Source organism: Equus asinus, chromosome 21 (genome assembly GCF_041296235.1).
Source record: "Equus asinus isolate D_3611 breed Donkey chromosome 21, EquAss-T2T_v2, whole genome shotgun sequence".
Taxonomy (NCBI): Eukaryota; Metazoa; Chordata; class Mammalia; order Perissodactyla; family Equidae; genus Equus; species Equus asinus.
The window spans coordinates 46,573,803-46,590,365 of record NC_091810.1 but is presented as its reverse complement, the minus strand read 5'-3'; the positions used below and the strand labels follow the sequence as shown (position 1 = coordinate 46,590,365).

Genomic DNA, 16,563 nt, shown 5'->3' with positions numbered 1-16,563 from the left:
GCCCAACTGGGGCCTCATTTTCCCCTCCTGTAGAGCAGAAATGGGGTGAACTTTGAAGATCTCTTAGATTCTGTCTAATTCTAAGTTCTGCATGATGACTCTGGGTCCCTCCAAGTCCCCAGCTATCCCTCAGGGGCTTCTTGAGCAGCCTCAGAATTCCTATTTCAAGTTCCTCCCACAAAACTCCATGTATCTGGGGATGAGGCGGTAGCCTAGAGGAATGGGGCTGGGGGAAGCTCCACAGGCAGCTGCAGGGCCATGAGGAAGAGCCATCAGGCAAAGTTGGCAGGACAGTATTTCTGCCACAGCCCCAAGCTGTCCAGTGGTCAGTGACCACAGGCGCTGAAAATGACCACGTAAATGAGATGTCCTGGGACCTGGAAACTCGAGGCCAGACTGCAGGGCTTGATGGCAAAGCTCTGAAAGGGGTCTTCTCTCTGCTCCCAGGTGTCAGCACCTGCTGGGTTTGTTCTCGGTCAGCCCTGAGCTCGGTGCCAGTTGGCAGGGTGGTTGGTGTAAGGATCCATGAGGTCTGAGGGGAACAGGAGCCCCCAGCCGGGCCTCAAACACAGGCAGTTGCCACCTCAGCAGCTGCAGCTGTTGGTCTGCCATCGTTCTACTGACTTGGCAACTCTCTGTCATTGTTTCTGTGACTCCTGCCACTTCCGATCATTAGTCCACTCCCTCTTTGTGGCTTCTGCTGCCTCAAAACTTCTGCTTTCTGCCTTCTCACTGTTTCTTTGCTCCCAGCAGTCAACTCTCCCTGTACATTTCACAGTCAGTACAGAGCTTTCAGCCAACACCATGGTACAATCCATCAATTAGCTGCCCTACACCCAGGCATCCTCATCAACTCCATCGATCATTGCTGAGTGGGAGGGTCACTGGGTCACTTTGCTCAGAAGAGCATGGGAATGGGAGGCAGCTGTTGGCCACTCTGGAAGGTCTGGGGGCTGGCAGAACCTTGGTATGGCCCAGGAGGTCCCAACCACCACTAGGAGGAGACCAGACCCTGCCTCTGAAGCTCCCATTGTCCCGGAGGGCAGAGCTCCAGCCTCACTGGAGACTTTTCAGGGAATGACTCCCCAAGAGGCCGAGGGCAGCTGAGTCCCTGGTCAGGCCCTGGGAACGTGAACATGACATGGCCTGGCCCTCCAGGAGTCTAGAGGGGGCAGTCAGACCCAAATATGCAAACCTCAATGCATAAAGGTAATGATGGAGCAGACAGGCCCTTAGGGAGCTTGGAGTGCGGAGCAGGGCTGCTGATGTCAGCTGTGGACAAAAGAGGAAGGCTTCTAGAGAGGAACACAGGGCCTGACAAAGATGAGAGATGTGATGTACAGAAACGGGACAGCATGCCAGTGGAAAGAGAGTAAGTTCAGAAACGCAAGTTGGAGCCAGGTCACAAAGACAGGTGGACCCCAGGACTTGGGGTTTGTCCTTTCCTTGGGGCGACAGAAACCGCAGAAGGGTAATGAGCAAGAGGTTCAGCCATGGAGATCTAAACCTTAGGGTGATGGGTCTGGTTGTGTGCCCTGGCTGCCTTGAGAAGGGAGGGGGGCCACGATCCAGGAGGCCACACCAGAGGCCATGTCAGTGGTGCAGGTAAGAGGCAACAATGCTGAGATGCTGTTTGCTTTAAATGTGACTCCACACCCTGTCACCATCGCCTCCATCCATGGAGTCCTGGGGCCCATTTGCCAAGACGCAGCTTCTGCTTTCTCTGGGGTCTCCATGTCCCCCAGCCACCAGGAGTGAAGTCCCAACCCTGTGGACAATATCCACTGGGCCCCCTTGAAACAGGCAGATCCAGGGCTGTTACTCCACCCATGCCCCAGCTTCCCGGAGGAGCCTCCCGCCTCCCCTCCTCCTGTCCCACACTGCAGGTCGCTGACCCCACTTGGAAAACACCAGGCTTGCTCATATAAGGAGCGCTGCCTGGCCAGCGGGCTCAGCAATGGCGTCTGCTCAGTGGCCCTGCCTCATCTTGGCCCTGCTCTCCTACTTGGCAGCCTCCGGCTTCCCAAGAAGCCCTTCCCGGCCGCTCGGGGTAAGTCTGACCACTCTTCACTGTCTGGGCCTGTCACACGGGCAAAGGCGCCAGGCTGGGCGGTCCTCTTTGTGGGGTGAGGAGGAGGCATGAGGGCTGGGTGTTGGAAGAACTGGACTCCAGGCCTGCAGTCTAACCCTGGGCAAGGCTCTTAAGTCTCTCTGGGCCTCTGTTTCCCCCACCTGTCAAATGGGCGATGCACCATGACCTGCTCACCTCACTGAGGGATTAAGGTCCATGTCTAAGACAAAGGTAGAGGCTGGAGGGGCCGAGCTGAGCACTGTGGGGTGCAGTGGTGGGGGGTATTCTGAGAGGACACCTCAGAGCCAGGGGCCTTAGTGTCGGGGTACGCGGGGCAGGGAGGGAGGGCTGAGTTTGGTTCTCCCTGCCCTGCTACCCTGGGTAGCCTGGAGACCTGCCCTCTCTGGACCTGTTTCCCCATCTGTTCAGCACCCTTCCTACTCTTACATGTGACTCTGGGTAGGTCCTGTGTCCTGAGGCCCCTCAAGGTGTGTGTCGGGGGAAGTCATCACTGAACCCTGGCCTCAGCCCAGAGCCTGCTCTCAGGCCATGGTGGCCTTGGCCACGGCCTGACCCCGTGTTTGTCTTTGTTTTTGCAGAGACAGAGCCTCCCGGAGGGGGTGAGAACTTTCACCAGGGATGGGGTGGGGTGGGGTAGGGCAGGATGGAGCCGGTTACCCAACAGCTGAAGGGGTGGGCCGTAATGGCAGGTCCCTCACAGCTGGCAAACAGCTCACAGCCCCCTGCTCTGGCAGATCCTCGTGCGACTCAAGACTCCAGGAAAGAGTGCCACAGAACCATGCCCCCTCAGACCTCTCTGGATGCAGTGCAGGACTGCCATTCTACCAGTCTTTCCTTCCACAAACACTGAGCACTTACCAGTGCCAGGCCTGGTGCCCAGGACTGGGGACATACGGGGAAGTGGCTCCATCACACCCTCATGGAGCATCTTTATATCCATGTTTAACCCAGATGACTCCCTAGAGTCTCCCTCAGTCCGCCACCTGCGTTGGAAGGAGAGTATTGGGGGCACAAAGGCCCTCCCCACACATTCTTGTTGGCATAGGACATAAGTGCCTATTTGGGAGACAGAACCAGGCAATTACCAAAGGACAAGGGAGGCGGCTGGGGTGTGTGTGAAGGTGATTTCTTTCAAAGCAGAGGTGTGAAAGATGAGCGAGAAGAGCTAGGGAAGGTGTTCCCGGTACAGAGACCTGGCGGTGCTGGATGAGCAGAGGAGGCAGGACCTGCCTGGAGGACCTCAGAGTCATGGGGAAGAGGGTGATGGAGTGCACGGGAGCACTTTAAGCGGGAGAGGGACAGGGTCAGATATGGGTTTTTACAAGATGTCACTGGCTACAGCTGCATCTAAACAGATGAAAGGGTTAAAGAGGCAGAGCAGGTCCCCTCCACTCTCTGTGTACTCCTCCCTTCCCCGGCCCCTCCCCTTGGCACCAACACATTGCAGTACCACCCAACATGGAATTCCTTTTCATAGTGCAAAGCTCCCATCCCTAAGTGGCTTCTTGCTACTGAGCAATGAGGTAGGTTGAGCTAAGGAGCTTGTAGGGTCCAGCAAACAGGGAGAGACAAAGGCTGAATCAGCAAGGACTCTGCCCTCCAGGGAGCCCCTAATCTCCGAAGCGGGGATAAGTGCTCAGAAAGGCCAGAGCGTGCCAGATGGCAACAGGACTGCCCAGGTGCCCACCATCAGAACAATGGTGGCCAATTCAATGTGGGGATGGAGGATGCCACCCAACCTCCTGACATAGGTGACTGGGAGAATGGAGGGGCCACTTAACAAGGCAGGGGCTTTAGAATCTGCAAAGGGAGCTTGGAAGGGAAGTGGCCAGTTTGAAGACCTGATTTCCAGGTGTCCCAGGCTGGCTGGTCACCACCACTCATCACCCCCCCCACCTCCTGCAGGTGGTCGACGGCATTGAGGTCTACAGTACCAAGATCAGCTGCAAGGTGACCTCCCGCTTTGCTCACAATGTTGTTACCACGAGGGCCGTCAATCGTGCAGACACTGCCAAGGAGGTTTCCTTTGACGTGGAGCTGCCCAAGACAGCCTTCATCACCAACTTCACCTTGTGGGTGTAACCATGGTTGCTGGCTCTGGGCTCAGAAGGGGAGTCTGGCCCAGTGTGAGCTCCCAAACTCTCTCCCTGCAGGACCATTGACGGTGTTACCTACCCTGGGAATGTCAAGGAGAAGGAAGTTGCCAAGAAGCAGTATGAAAAGGCTGTATCCCAGGGCAAGACAGCTGGCTTGGTTAAGTAAGTGTGGACCCCAGACCTTGGGGAGAATGTCAGGGCTGCAAGGGCCCTCAGAGATGCAAACAACAACAGCACCTATTATTATTATAGCAAAATGTGCCCATAATTCTTACAACATTATCCCATTTTGAGATTGAGGCAACTGAAGCTCACAGTGGGTAGGGGTCTCCCCCAAGGGGTTGGCCCAGAAACTGAAGACCCAGGAAGGGTGGGCTCATGCAGTTTGTGGGGCATTGTCTCGCATCCCCATTCAGAGCCTCTGGGAGGAAGCTGGAGAAATTCACAGTCTCAGTCAACGTGGCTGCAGGCAGTAAGGTCACCTTTGAGCTTACCTACGAGGAGCTACTGAAGAGGCACAAGGGCAAGTATGAGATGTATCTCAAGGTCCAGCCCAAGCAACTGGTCAAGCACTTTGAGGTAATCAACTCCTCCTGCAACCCCTGAGGAAACTGCTGGGGGTGTGGGTACAGGGAAGGGCCCCTGGGGCTGAGCCGAGGGCAAGGTCAAGAGCACAGAAGTCCAGGCCTCATCACTTGGCTAAGAAAGCTTGGGGGAATTACAATGGTTCTGGTCTTGGCACCTGGGCCAAGGGCAGGAGGCTAGGCTGGACCTGGCAGATTGGGTGCTGGTCCCGGGAGGTGACATCGCGAAGTGTCTCTATAGTGCCTGTAACTGGTTACCTGGGCATTTTACCTATATCGGAGCTGACAGCCAAAGGAACCGCCTTAGTGGTGGAACTGGGGGCAGCGTATGGCAGATGGTGGGAGAGCTTGGGGTCAGAGTAGCCATCTACAAGTCCTTGTAGTCATTTTCTTGGTGGGAGACCCCAGGCTTGGCTGTCACGGAGTTGTCCTAGAGGCGCTCCCTGCCCCGTCACTGCCCCATCTCCTTTCCCTTGGCCTTGTTCTGGAGCCTGGCCTCTGCAGTGTCGCTGAGTGACTTCTCTCTACCTTTGACCATTTCAGATCGAGGCAGACATCTTCGAGCCCCAGGGCATCAGCACACTGGACGCTGAAGCCTCATTTATCACCAATGACCTCCTGGGCAGTGCCCTCACCAAGTCCTTCTCAGGGAAAAAGGTGGTGTAGAGGCCTCTCAGACCTAGGGGGCAGGGGCAGGAACACTGACCCTAGCAGCACAAGTCTGAAACCCGGGGCTTGGCTGATGCGAGGGAGTATGTGTGTGAAGTGGTGTGGGGATAAATCTGTAGCCATTGCCTTCCTCCATGGCCACCTGGGTCAGGAGTGAGGAAGCTGGAGGCAGGGGGCTGCTTGCTGATGATGACCTGCCAGAGGAAGTCGGGTCTCAGCTGCACTGGGGGGAATGTGGAACCAATTATAAAGCCCAGTCCCATTCTACCTTGGGAAGCAGGCAGGGCAGGTTACTGTCCCTGTGTTACAGATAAGGAAACTGAGGCAGACAGAGTCATTTAGATCTACTGACTCCACACTGAGGGGTGAAAGATAAAAGGGAATTTTATTCTTGGTGCTGGTGGTTGGCTCTGGTCCCCAAGGCCCCCAGCTATTCCAGGGGCCTTGCTGGTTGTGGGCAGTGGATGAATAAACCTTTACGTGAACAGCAAAGCTCAGTCACTCAGGACGTCCAGGGCAAGCCTGAGGAGCACACGCTCAGAGGGCTGCTGGCTTCTGCAGGGCAGTGTTCCTGCCCTGGCCCCCACCCGCCTTCTCTGTTCTGCTCCCTCCCCCTTCTCCCTCCTCTTGGCACTGATACATGCAATACCACCCAACATGCAGTTCCTCTTCTGGTGAAAACTCCCCTCCCTAACTGGCTTCTTGGGGCTAAGCTCCAAGGTAGGCGGAGCTAAGGGGCCCAGTGAACAGGGAGAGACAAAGGCTGAATCAGACAAGGCCCCTGCCCTCCAAGGAGACCCTGACCTCTGAGAGGGGGAGAGGTGCTGGGAAAGGCCAGAGCATGCCAGATGGTGGCAGGCCTGCCCAGGCACCCACCTATGTGCTCCCCCCTGTGAGGGCTGTGCCTCTGCTCCCCAGGGCACACTCAGGCTGAAGTCTGCAGTGGGCAGGCCCTTGCCAAGCTGAGCAAGGCCCTCCATCTCCCTCCCTCAGGGCCACGTGTCCTTCAAGCCCAGCTTGGATCAACAGCGTTCATGCCCAACCTGTACAGACTCACTCCTCAACGGAGATTTCACCATCACCTATGATGTGAACAGAGAGTCTCCAGCCAACGTACAGGTACCCACTGGTGGGTGGTTGATTCCCCATCACGGTGGAGTGAGCACTGGTGTGGGGAGTGGCTGCAGCTGCATCTTGTGCTGGCACCCTCCATCCTCAGCCCAAGACCAAGTTTCCTGCAGGGTGTGCAGAGGGCAGGCAGGCCAGAGCCTTTGTGTAGTGACCCTGGGAGGGTGGGAAAGGCTCTCTTTTTCTTGGGCTGGTAAACGGCTGGCTTCTATTTGCCAGAGCAGCCAATGTGAGGGTGCTAAAGGGACACCAGTCTCCAGTCTCTCTCTCCCCTTTCCAGATAGTCAATGGCTACTTCGTGCACTTCTTTGCACCTCAAGGCCTTCCAGTGGTGCCTAAGAATGTGGTCTTTGTGATCGATGTCAGCGGTTCCATGTACGGTCGGAAAATACAGCAGGTACTCTCCTCGGTGCGAGTAGGGGTGAGGGGTGGGAGAGAGAGGTCTTTTTTTTTTTAAATGGACAAAGCTGATATTTCCAGTGAAAGGGGAGGAAGGGGAACAGCATTAAAAAAAGGCACAAAGCATCTACCCCTTTTCGTTGCAGACTGCACAGGCCCCACCACCAGTCCAGGCTTGGAGGACATCCAGCTGTCTGCTTCTCCCTCTCCCAGCTTCCCATCTGCTTGTCTTTCTCTTTCCCAGACAAAGGATGCCCTCCTCAAAATCCTGGAGGATGTGAAAGAGGATGACTACCTGAATTTCATCCTGTTCAGTGGGGATGTGACTACTTGGAAGGACAATTTAGTTCAAGCCACTCCTGAGAACATCCAGGAGGCCAGGGAGTTCGTGATGAACATTCACTCTCAAGGAAGTAAGAACAGAGGGCAGAGCAGACACTTCCTACCCCTCCTCTCTTTGCCTGAGCAGCTGTTTCCCTCCTGCCCTTGGGCAAAGACTCTGCTGTTCCAGGCTCTGCAGACCCTATCTGGGGTAGAAGTGGGAATGGGGGGGTCCTCAGGCTTGATATCAGGGTGTCTTCCCTGAGGTCTAAGGAAACCCATCCTCTCTGTTTTTAACTCTTGATTCTGGTGCCCCACAAGACCCAGCAATATAAGGCCACAGAGAACCCTTCTCCTTGGCCGCTTGTTATTGAAAATCACAGGTGACATCTACACTGCCACCCTGTCTTCCCAGTGAGGGGGCTGGGGGTCCATCTGACTTTTTCCAAATTGCTTTTACAATTACCATGTGCTTCTGAGAGACCGGTCTTTTTATGTCCATTTGAAAGAATGAATCATTCATTCTTTACCCATGGACTCAGTAAGTCAATATTTACTGGGTACCACCATGCACTGGTGGGCAGAGCCCTTGGGCAATGAGCAGGACCTGCTGTCCCGACCTCTTCCACCCTGGCACCTGAGGAGACCCTCCTACAGTGCTGTCTGTCTGTGTGCCAGTGACCAACATCAATGACGCGCTGCTGAGGGGCATCAGCATGCTGAACAAGGCCCGGGAGGAGAATGCAGTCCCAGAGAGAAGCACGTCCATCATCATCATGCTGACCGACGGAGATGCCAATGTTGGTGAGGCAGGAGGGTGTGACTCTGAATCCTGGCTCTGCAGCCAACTTGCTGGAAGACCTTGGGCAGCTCTCCCCAGGGACGCCCATGGTCTGTGAGCCCCTCAAGGTCAGGGCCCTGCCTCCCCCAGCCAGGGCTCCTCACCCTCTGCCTCAATAGGGGCTCGTGGCCGTGATTCCACCGGCTGTGCAGGTGCAGGAGTCAGAAATGTCTAGACAGAGCCGGACCAGACAGTCACCGGGGCTGTGGCTGGAGTGGGAACATCCCCTTCTCCTGCAGGTGAAAGCAAACCCGAAAAAATCCAAGAGAATGTGCGCAACGCCATCAGGGGCAAGTTCCCTCTATATAACCTGGGCTTTGGCAACAATCTGAATTATAACTTCCTGGAGAGTATGGCCCTGGAGAACCACGGGCTTGCCCGGCGCATTTATGAGGATTCTGATGCCAACTTGCAGTTGCAGGTATGCCTTGTCTTGCACACCTCCAGGAATGAGGAACTCACTGCTTCCTCAGGAAGCTGTTCTAGTGTGTAACAATTTCAGTTATTAGAAAGAACTTCCTCTTGGGTTTAAATCAAGCTCTGGTTACCTCCTACCCATCAGTAATGGTTCTGATTTTGTCCTCAGGCTTCCTCTGTGGGACTGCCAGATCAAATACAGGACATCCAGTTAAATATGAATTTCTGATAAGCAATGAATATTTTTTTAATGTAAGCATGCCCCAAATATTGCACAGAACACTGTATTTGCTTGCTAGGGCTGCATAACAAAGTACCACAAACTGAGTGGCTTAAACAGCAGAAATTCACTGTCTCATAGTTCTGGAGGCTAGAAGTTCAAAATCAAGGTGTTACCAGGGTTGGTTCCTTCTGAAGGCTGTGAGGGAAGGACCTGTTCCAGGCCTCTACCCTCAGCTTGTAGATGGCTACCTTCTCCCTGTCTCTTTACATCACCTTGTCTGCGTGCATGTCTGTCTCTGGGTCCTAATTTCCCCTTTTCATAAAGACACAGTCGTATTGGATTGAGGGCCACTCCAAGGACCTGAAGATTTTAACTTGATTACCTCCGTAAAGACCCTAACCCCAAATAAGGTCTCCTCTTGAGGTACTGAGGGTAAGGAATTTAACCTATGTATTTTGGGGGTACACAATTTAAGCCTTAACAGACATACTTTCACTAAAAATTAATTTGTTGTTTACCTGATATTCAAGTTTAACTGCATGTCCTATATTTTCATTTGCTAAATCTGGCAACCCCATTCCTCCCCGAGCAGGTAAGGTGCCAGCGTCTCCACCCCTGCGGGGGACCCCCATGCCTTCATCTGTCTGTCTCTGGGTCCTCCTGTCACCTTCTCTAGTCAGCTTCTCATCCTTTCCTTTCCTCCGTCTTACTTTCATTCCAAGATACATTTCTTGAGTACTTTCCATGTGCTGAGGGCTCTGTTCTTACCTTTCCTATTCTTCCCAGTCTCTACCTGCGGGGGGGGCGGGGGGCTCCCACAACTGAAGGGCGCAGTCAGGGACACATGGAAGTGGAGACCAGGAGCCAGGTTCGGCCAGGTCTGGGGGACTCAACAACCCGCTGAGGTGTCAGCAGGAGCCTGCCCACCCGGTCCTCTCCATGCCCTCCCTGGTGGCCTGAGATGACCAGGTCCCCTCATTGGACCCCAGGGCTTCTACGAGGAGGTTGCCAACCCGCTGCTGACAAGTGTGGAGGTGGAGTACCCTGAGAACGCCATCCTGGACCTCACCCAGAACACTTACCAGCACTTCTATGATGGCTCAGAGATCGTGGTAGCCGGGCGCCTGGTGGACAAGGACTTGAACAACTTTAAGGCGGATGTGAAGGGCCACGGGGTGAGCTGGGCCAGGCCTGGATGTATGCTAGGGATGGGGTATGGGCACCAATGGGGCTCTGGCCTCCTGGCTGACAGTCCAGCAGTGGCGACCCCCGAATCGGGCCCACCAGGCTCCAGGCCTCCAGCCCTCAAGGCTCTTTCCTCCTCCCGTCCCCGCCCCAGGCCATCAATGATCTGACCTTTACAGAGGAGGTGGACATGAAGGAGATGGAGGAGGCCCTGCGGGAGCGGGACTACATTTTTGGGAACTACATTGAGCGGCTCTGGGCCTACCTCACCATCGAGCAGCTGCTGGAGAAACGGTGACTTTGGCCCACCTCTCACATGGCCGAGCCCCACAGCTGGGCCCCTGACATTGCCCCAGCACCTGCCTGTGCCTGCCCCTGTGCTGGCTATGTTCTGGAGGAGCCCAAGAGAAGGAAGACTCGGCTACACTCCAGGAAGTAGACCCGCATGTGCACTCCCAGCTGCCCTGCCCTCTTCTGGGCCAAGCCCCATGGAATGTTCTTCCTGGGGCAGAGCCCAGCCCAACATCCAGGGCTCAAGCTGAAGCCTGGAAGCTCCCTGAGGGCAGGGGCAAGCCTTAGCACCCCGTACTCCAAACCCAGCATGGGCCTGCCGTGATGGTGAAGCTGAACACAACTGAAGGCTGGGGTCCCAGCCCTCAGCCCCCGAGGGCAGAGCTTGAGCCCTTTTGGGAGGGCCACATCAGCCTTCTTTTAGGTGGGATTAACCTGTTAAGCCCCCGGCGAAGTGTCTGGCACATGCCGAGCACTCAGCACATGGACACTACCATGAGTGGTTGCTGTAGTGGCCATTTGAAGCTCCTTATGTTTTATAGGTGGGGAAATTGAGGCCCAGAGAGGCAACATGGCCTGTCCATCTGTCCCAGGGAGGTGGTGAATCAGTCTTACCTGAACATTAGTGGGCTCTACCATGAAGAGAGGGGGCCCTGGGCTGTCTCTGGAGCTCCTGGCCTGATCTAGGAGTCAGAGCTGGGGAAGGCAGGCAGGGAGCTGTTCTCCAGGCTGACCCTCCCTCCCTCCCCCTCCCCACAGCAAGAACGCCCATGGCGAGGAGAAGGAGAACCTCACGGCCCAGGCCCTGGACCTATCTCTCAAGTACCACTTTGTGACTCCACTCACCTCCATGGTGGTGACCAAGCCCGAGGACAATGAGGACCAGACGGCCATTGCTGACAAGCCTGGGGAAGGTGGGCACGGAGAGGGGAGACCAGAACTCAGAGGTCTTCCTTCAGGACCCCAGGCCTTGGGCGCCCTGAAGGGGAGTGGGCCAGGCTGGGGAGACCCAGACCTGCCGAAGAGGGGCAGGTCCAGGGGGCATCGAAGGCAAACTGGCCAAGGGCTGAGGAAGGTGTTGCGGAGGGAATGAAGCCATCGGCGTGGACAGTGGAGTGTGGGGGTGAATAGGAGCCTCTGAGTCTCTAGAGGGATGTGAGTAAAGGGGCACCCTACCCAGGGTCATTTCAGCATGGAAGGGTTCAGTTAGACAAGAAGTAGCACTTCTGGCCTGAAAGTTAGGCCCGGAGCATGTACCTGGGATTGTGAGAGGAAAAGGCCCTAACAGCGGGAGGCTGGGACCAGGCCTGCTTACCACACCCCAAGAGGGCAGTCCTGAGTGTCCTTGCAACTGGGCACAGGGAGTGGGGGATGGCCTTGGGAGGCACAAGAGGCCAAGAGCTGGCCCAGGAGCTCCTGGTTCCAGGGCACACTCAGTGGGGGCACAGCTGGCTGCTGCGAGGCCCACACCCTGGGGCTGGTTGGACAGGCAGCAAGTTGGTCACATTGGCCCCAATGCCGAGAGTCTATGACTTCTAACACATTTCTCCTCTTCCTCCCTTGCAGGGCCTACGGATGCAGAAGGTGAGCTGCAGTCAGCCGCTGGGTGGGTGTCCCAGGAGGGAGACAAAAGAGAACCAAGAACGTCTTTCCAAGCACACTGGGGATGTCCAGCTCAGGGAGAGGCCTCAGCACACCGGGGCTCAGGTCCCAGCTCTGCTGCCACCGCATGAGCAACCTTGGACTGGGCTCTGCCCTCTCTGAGCCTCGTAAAGTCCTTCTCAGTTGATGGGGGGTGACTTTCCCTGACAGAAAAGGGACAGTCAGTATGAGAGTATTCTGTGACCTGCAAAAAATAGCAGTTTCTCACATCAGGCACTGACACTCCGTTAATCCCACAGCAACCCTCTAAGGGAGTCCTCTCATGGTTCCTATTTTATAGTGGGGAAACGGAGGCACAGAGAGGTTAAATCTACTTGCCTGAGGACTCAGTCAGCAGGTGGCCAAGCTGGGACTTCAGCCCGGGAAGCCTGGTTCCAGTGCCCATGCTGGGATTCACGGCATTCTGTGCATCTCTCATCATGAAATTGGAACCTCACCCCTGCAAGCTCACCACCACCAGGCAGGGCCGCTTAGCGCCTGCGCCACCTCCATCAATCTGGGCTGTTCAGTCCCAGTGGCGCATTTGGACAGGGTCATTGCTTTCCCCTAGAACAGTCCCATCAAAAGTACGCTTGCAGTGCCCACGCACAAGTGTGCATATGGGTGGGCGTTTTACTACCAAGGACGACAGACAGCTGCGAGCCCCACCCTAGCCCAACTAGGGGAGTGAGTTCAGGCATAGGGGACAGCGTCTGCTGTGAGCATTGCTGCTGACAGAGAAGCTGACCATCTAATGGCTTGCATTTTAGCCACATCAAAATGCCACACCCGTGGCATTAAAATCACACCCCTATTACCACCTGCCCCAGAAAGGAGTTCCATGGGCGTGCCCCCATTTCTAAAGCCTAAACTTAGGGGTCACAGTCCCTCTATCTGTCAGTGTTGAGGCCCCAGTGGGGACCGGTAGCCCCCAGACAGGCAGAGGGAATGTAGTTTGGGGAGAGGCAACCCCTAGACCCTGCTCACGACTGCTGTTTTGCCTTCTTTCCTCAGTGACCCCCTCCATGGCCTACCTGAGTGAGTCCATGCTGGCTACTATAGCCCCCTCCCCGCTGCACAGAGCGTGGCCCTGCGCAATCCCGTGTGGAGTCTCCTGAATCAGCTCTCCGGGACAGGCAGATAGTTGGGATCCTGAGGAGATGGGGAGTGTTGAGAGCTTCAGGGAGCAGGAAGGGGAGGGGCATGAACAGTGTCTGGGTGGGGGCTTTGTGCCTCCCCAGGCCTGCTTTGTTTAGCTCAGCCCTCTCTCCCTTTGCATCCACAGCCAGCTACCAGCGTCCGCAAACACCCTACTACTACGGTGAGTTCCCCGGCTCCTCCTGGGGTGAGGCTTAGGGCCCAGGGTCCAGCACCTCCTGCCTGTCTAGGAGTCCACCCCACAGGGGTCAGGAGGCAAGGGGAGGACCTCAAAACAGTGAGAGGTCCCAGGAACCAGTCCCTTCTCTGATGTGCCCTCAGTGGATGGGGACCCCCACTTCATCATCCAAGTCCCAGAGAAAGACGATGCCATCTGCTTCAACATTGACGAAGACCCAGGCACAGTGCTGCGTCTCATTCAGGACCCCATCACAGGTGGGGGCTGCAGGCTGGAGCTGGGGCCAGGGGATCTTCCTGGGAAGGCCTGGAGCCCCCCCGGGGTAGGCACATGGACCTGCTCCTCACTCTGCCCATCATGTTCCCATCTTTATATGCAGATTACATCCTGAAGGCTGTCCAGAGCCCCAGGCTCACCAAGTTCCCCAGGAGCCAGTGGTGTTGGGGAGATGGTTAGAGCTAAGGGTGGCCCGGGCCTGGGGGCAGGATCCAACCTGTGTCTGGGGAATAGTTTTTCTCTGAATACTCCCTGGACCAGGCAAGGGGCAGATCCATGACGTGGGCCTCAACCTCCGGCGTGACCCAAGAGAGTCCAGGAACATACATGGTTGGCTCTGAAGTTCTAGTCTCTCCTTGGGGCTCCCACTCTGTTACCTCTTAGCAAGTCTGGCTGAATGGGCGGGCGCATCGCTAAAGGCCAGCCTGGACTCAGAAGCTCTCACTGGTCTCTTGCTGCCCCTGGCAGGCCTCACAGTTAATGGGCAGATCATTGGTGACAAGAGAGACAGCCCTGACTCCAAGACCAGCAAGACTTACTTTGGCAAACTGGGCATTGCCAACGCTCAGATGGACTTCCAGATTGAGGTGACACCAGAGAAGATCACCCTGCGGAATGGGGCTGCACAGAGCACTTTCAGCTGGCTGGACACCGTCACAGTCAGGCAGGATGGGTAAGGCCCCGTGACTGAGTCTCTGAGGAGCTCTATGGTCTGACGGTCGAAGGAGGCCAGAGAGATTTGGACAAATCCCAGGACAGAAGATCCATAGGGACCACAGAGGAGACCAGTGGCCTCAGAGTTCAGTCCCTGCCCCAGGGGAGGGTGGCCATGGTGGCCCCCAACCAAGCCCTGGGGCCCTGTCAGAACCAGAATTGGTAGCTGGACAGTTCATAGTACTGACCACGCAGAGAAGGGCTGCGTGGATGGGAGCTTTTGGTGGACCTCACAATCTGATAAGAACAATAATCTCCGTTTGCATCTTCTCTGGCTGAGCTTGTTATTTCTCAAACTCTTCAGCCTTTCCTATGTCTTCAGATCACCAGAGCCTGGTGAGCAGGGCAGGAGTGTTACTCTCACAGAGGCACAGAGTCCGGGCAGAACCTGCCCAAGGTCACACAGGAGGCCAGTGGCTGATCTGGGGCTCAATCCCAGGCCTCTAGACTCCCGGGACAGACCCCTCTCCTGCTCACGGAGGAGCAGAGATCTACTCGGTGGAGGGCATAGTCAGCACACATGAGGCGTCTTCTCTCCAACACCCCTGAGATAGTTTCCAGAGTCTGTGTGCTCTCAGGTGCCATGTACAGGGAAGGCCCTTCTGAGATACCCTTGATTCAGATGCCCGGCGTTATGGCCACTAGGCCCCACTTGCTGACCTCCTCTTCTCTCCTAGGCTGTCCGTGACGATCAACAGGAAGAAGAACATGGTGATCTCCTTTGGAGATGGGGTTACCTTTGTGGTCGTCTTGCACCAGGTGTGGAAGAAACATCCTGTCCACCAGGACTTTCTGGGCTTCTACGTGGTGGACAGTCACCGGATGTCAACACAGACACACGGGCTGCTGGGTATGGAATGTTCAAGCTTCAGGCTGTTCAGGCGACATGGCTAAGGGGGAAAGCCATGTGAAAGGCCGTTCTGGTCACCCCAGACCCAGTACAAAACACACCATTCAGCCTTTGCATCAACCCTGGAAAGCCAGTGGCCATGTTACCTGTGGTGATGAGAGGGGCTGACAGTGTGCATGTTTTTATTCCCAGGACAATTCTTCCACCCCTTCGAGTTTAAAGTGTCTGATGTCCACCCCGGCTCTGACCCCACAAAGCCAGATGCCACCATGGTGGTGAAGAACCACCGGCTGACAGTCACCAGGTGAGGGAACTCCTCTGACATCCTCACCCTGCCCAGGGGCAAGACAGGAAAGAAGAGCCCTCTGCACCCACGCACACAGGCCTACTGGCTCTTGTCTTCTGTGGGGTACCCTCATTTTCCTCTGGGGTCTTGGCCCCCTCCAGGCCCCTCCTAACCAGGAAAAGGCCAAATGTGGCCCACTGAAAGGACTAATCACGTAATCTCATTCTTGACCAAAGAGTTCTGGACTCCTAGAATCGGCAATTTCACACCCTTGTCCAACCTTAGGTCCATGGGCGCAGCAGCTGTCTGGCCCACACTGTGTATCATGGCATCTCTCTCCTTTCTCCCAGGGGCTCCCAGAAAGACTACGGGAAAGATGTCAGCAGTGGCACGAAGGTGACTTGCTGGTTCGTCCACAACAATGGGCAAGGGCTGATTGATGGTGTCCATAGCGACTACATTGTCCCCAGCCTGTTCTGAGTAGAAACATCAGCTCCTGCTGAGACAGCTGGCCTGGCTTGCCTGGCGTCTGGAACAGAGGCACAGTGCGAGGCCTGATGGAGGGCTGTAATAATAAAGCCTGAGGTGGAAAAAGACCGTCGCAGCCTCTGCATGACTCTACAAAGTCCTGCTCCCGGGAACAGGCAGCTAGGACAAAGGAGGGGCGGGCTCCTAGGAAGGCGACTTCCTGGGCTTCTCCACTGAAGTGGCTAAAAGTGTTGGTTGGGGTGGCATTTTGAGATGTCAAATGTGTGAGGGTTGGGGAAGAGAAAAACGAAGAATTGGCTCTGAAGCAAAGAGGCTCTGAGAAGCTGGGAAGGGCTGAGTGCATTTCAGAGTCCAGGAGGGTCATAAGAAAAGTCAGGGGTCATGGCTCAGGAGCTTCTTTCAGGACCTTCAGGCCTGAAGAGCCTTCCATCACTGAGAAGCAGAGGGTTCCAGGCCAGACACAGCCTGAAGCTAATTGTGGATGTCCCTCATCCCTATACCCCTCCAATCCTCTAGCCATCCACTCACCCACTCATGCATCCATCCACCCACCCATCCACCCACCCATCATCCGTATATCCACCAAGATCCAACCATTCAGCAGATAAATCCAACATTCTGGGCCAGGATTTGGGGGTGCACAGCTGAGTACCCCAGTACCTGTTTGCATGACTGCCCCAAATTTGCCTTCAGCTGGGCTGGGGATCCATGGATTCCCCTGCAGT

The 16,563-nt window shown here is 55.7% G+C and overlaps 1 protein-coding gene across 2 annotated transcripts; it reads left to right on the top strand.

Moving 5' to 3' along the window:
• Positions 1-1,891: 1,891 nt before the first annotated feature.
• On the top strand, positions 1,892-15,946 carry ITIH3 (inter-alpha-trypsin inhibitor heavy chain 3). 2 transcript variants are annotated; one of them, XM_014826613.3, is made up of 21 exons: positions 1,892-2,050; positions 3,998-4,164; positions 4,246-4,350; positions 4,605-4,767; positions 5,316-5,429; positions 6,435-6,560; positions 6,850-6,966; positions 7,213-7,381; positions 7,968-8,093; positions 8,370-8,551; positions 9,760-9,945; positions 10,110-10,249; positions 11,006-11,160; positions 11,813-11,830; positions 12,902-12,925; positions 13,173-13,208; positions 13,367-13,480; positions 13,968-14,172; positions 14,891-15,063; positions 15,256-15,367; positions 15,700-15,946. In XM_014826613.3, exons 1-21 carry the CDS (start codon positions 1,958-1,960, stop codon positions 15,827-15,829), a joined length of 2,655 nt encoding a protein of 884 aa, XP_014682099.3. In that variant the 5' UTR covers positions 1,892-1,957; the 3' UTR covers positions 15,830-15,946. The 2 variants fall into 2 exon arrangements, with proteins under 2 accessions (XP_014682099.3, XP_044610852.2); XM_044754917.2 differs by lacking the exon at positions 12,902-12,925.
• Positions 15,947-16,563: the final 617 nt, after the last annotated feature.

Bases quoted from the DNA above. Each gene is read 5' to 3' on its own strand.
- ITIH3 (XM_014826613.3), top strand. From the start codon at position 1,958: ATGGCGTCTGCTCAGTGGCCCTGCCTCATCTTGGCCCTGCTCTCCTAC. The intron at 6,967-7,212 runs GTACTCTCCTCG...TCTCTTTCCCAG, and splicing joins ACGGTCGGAAAATACAGCAG to ACAAAGGATGCCCTCCTCAA. The intron at 10,250-11,005 runs GTGACTTTGGCC...CCCTCCCCACAG, and splicing joins GAGCAGCTGCTGGAGAAACG to CAAGAACGCCCATGGCGAGG.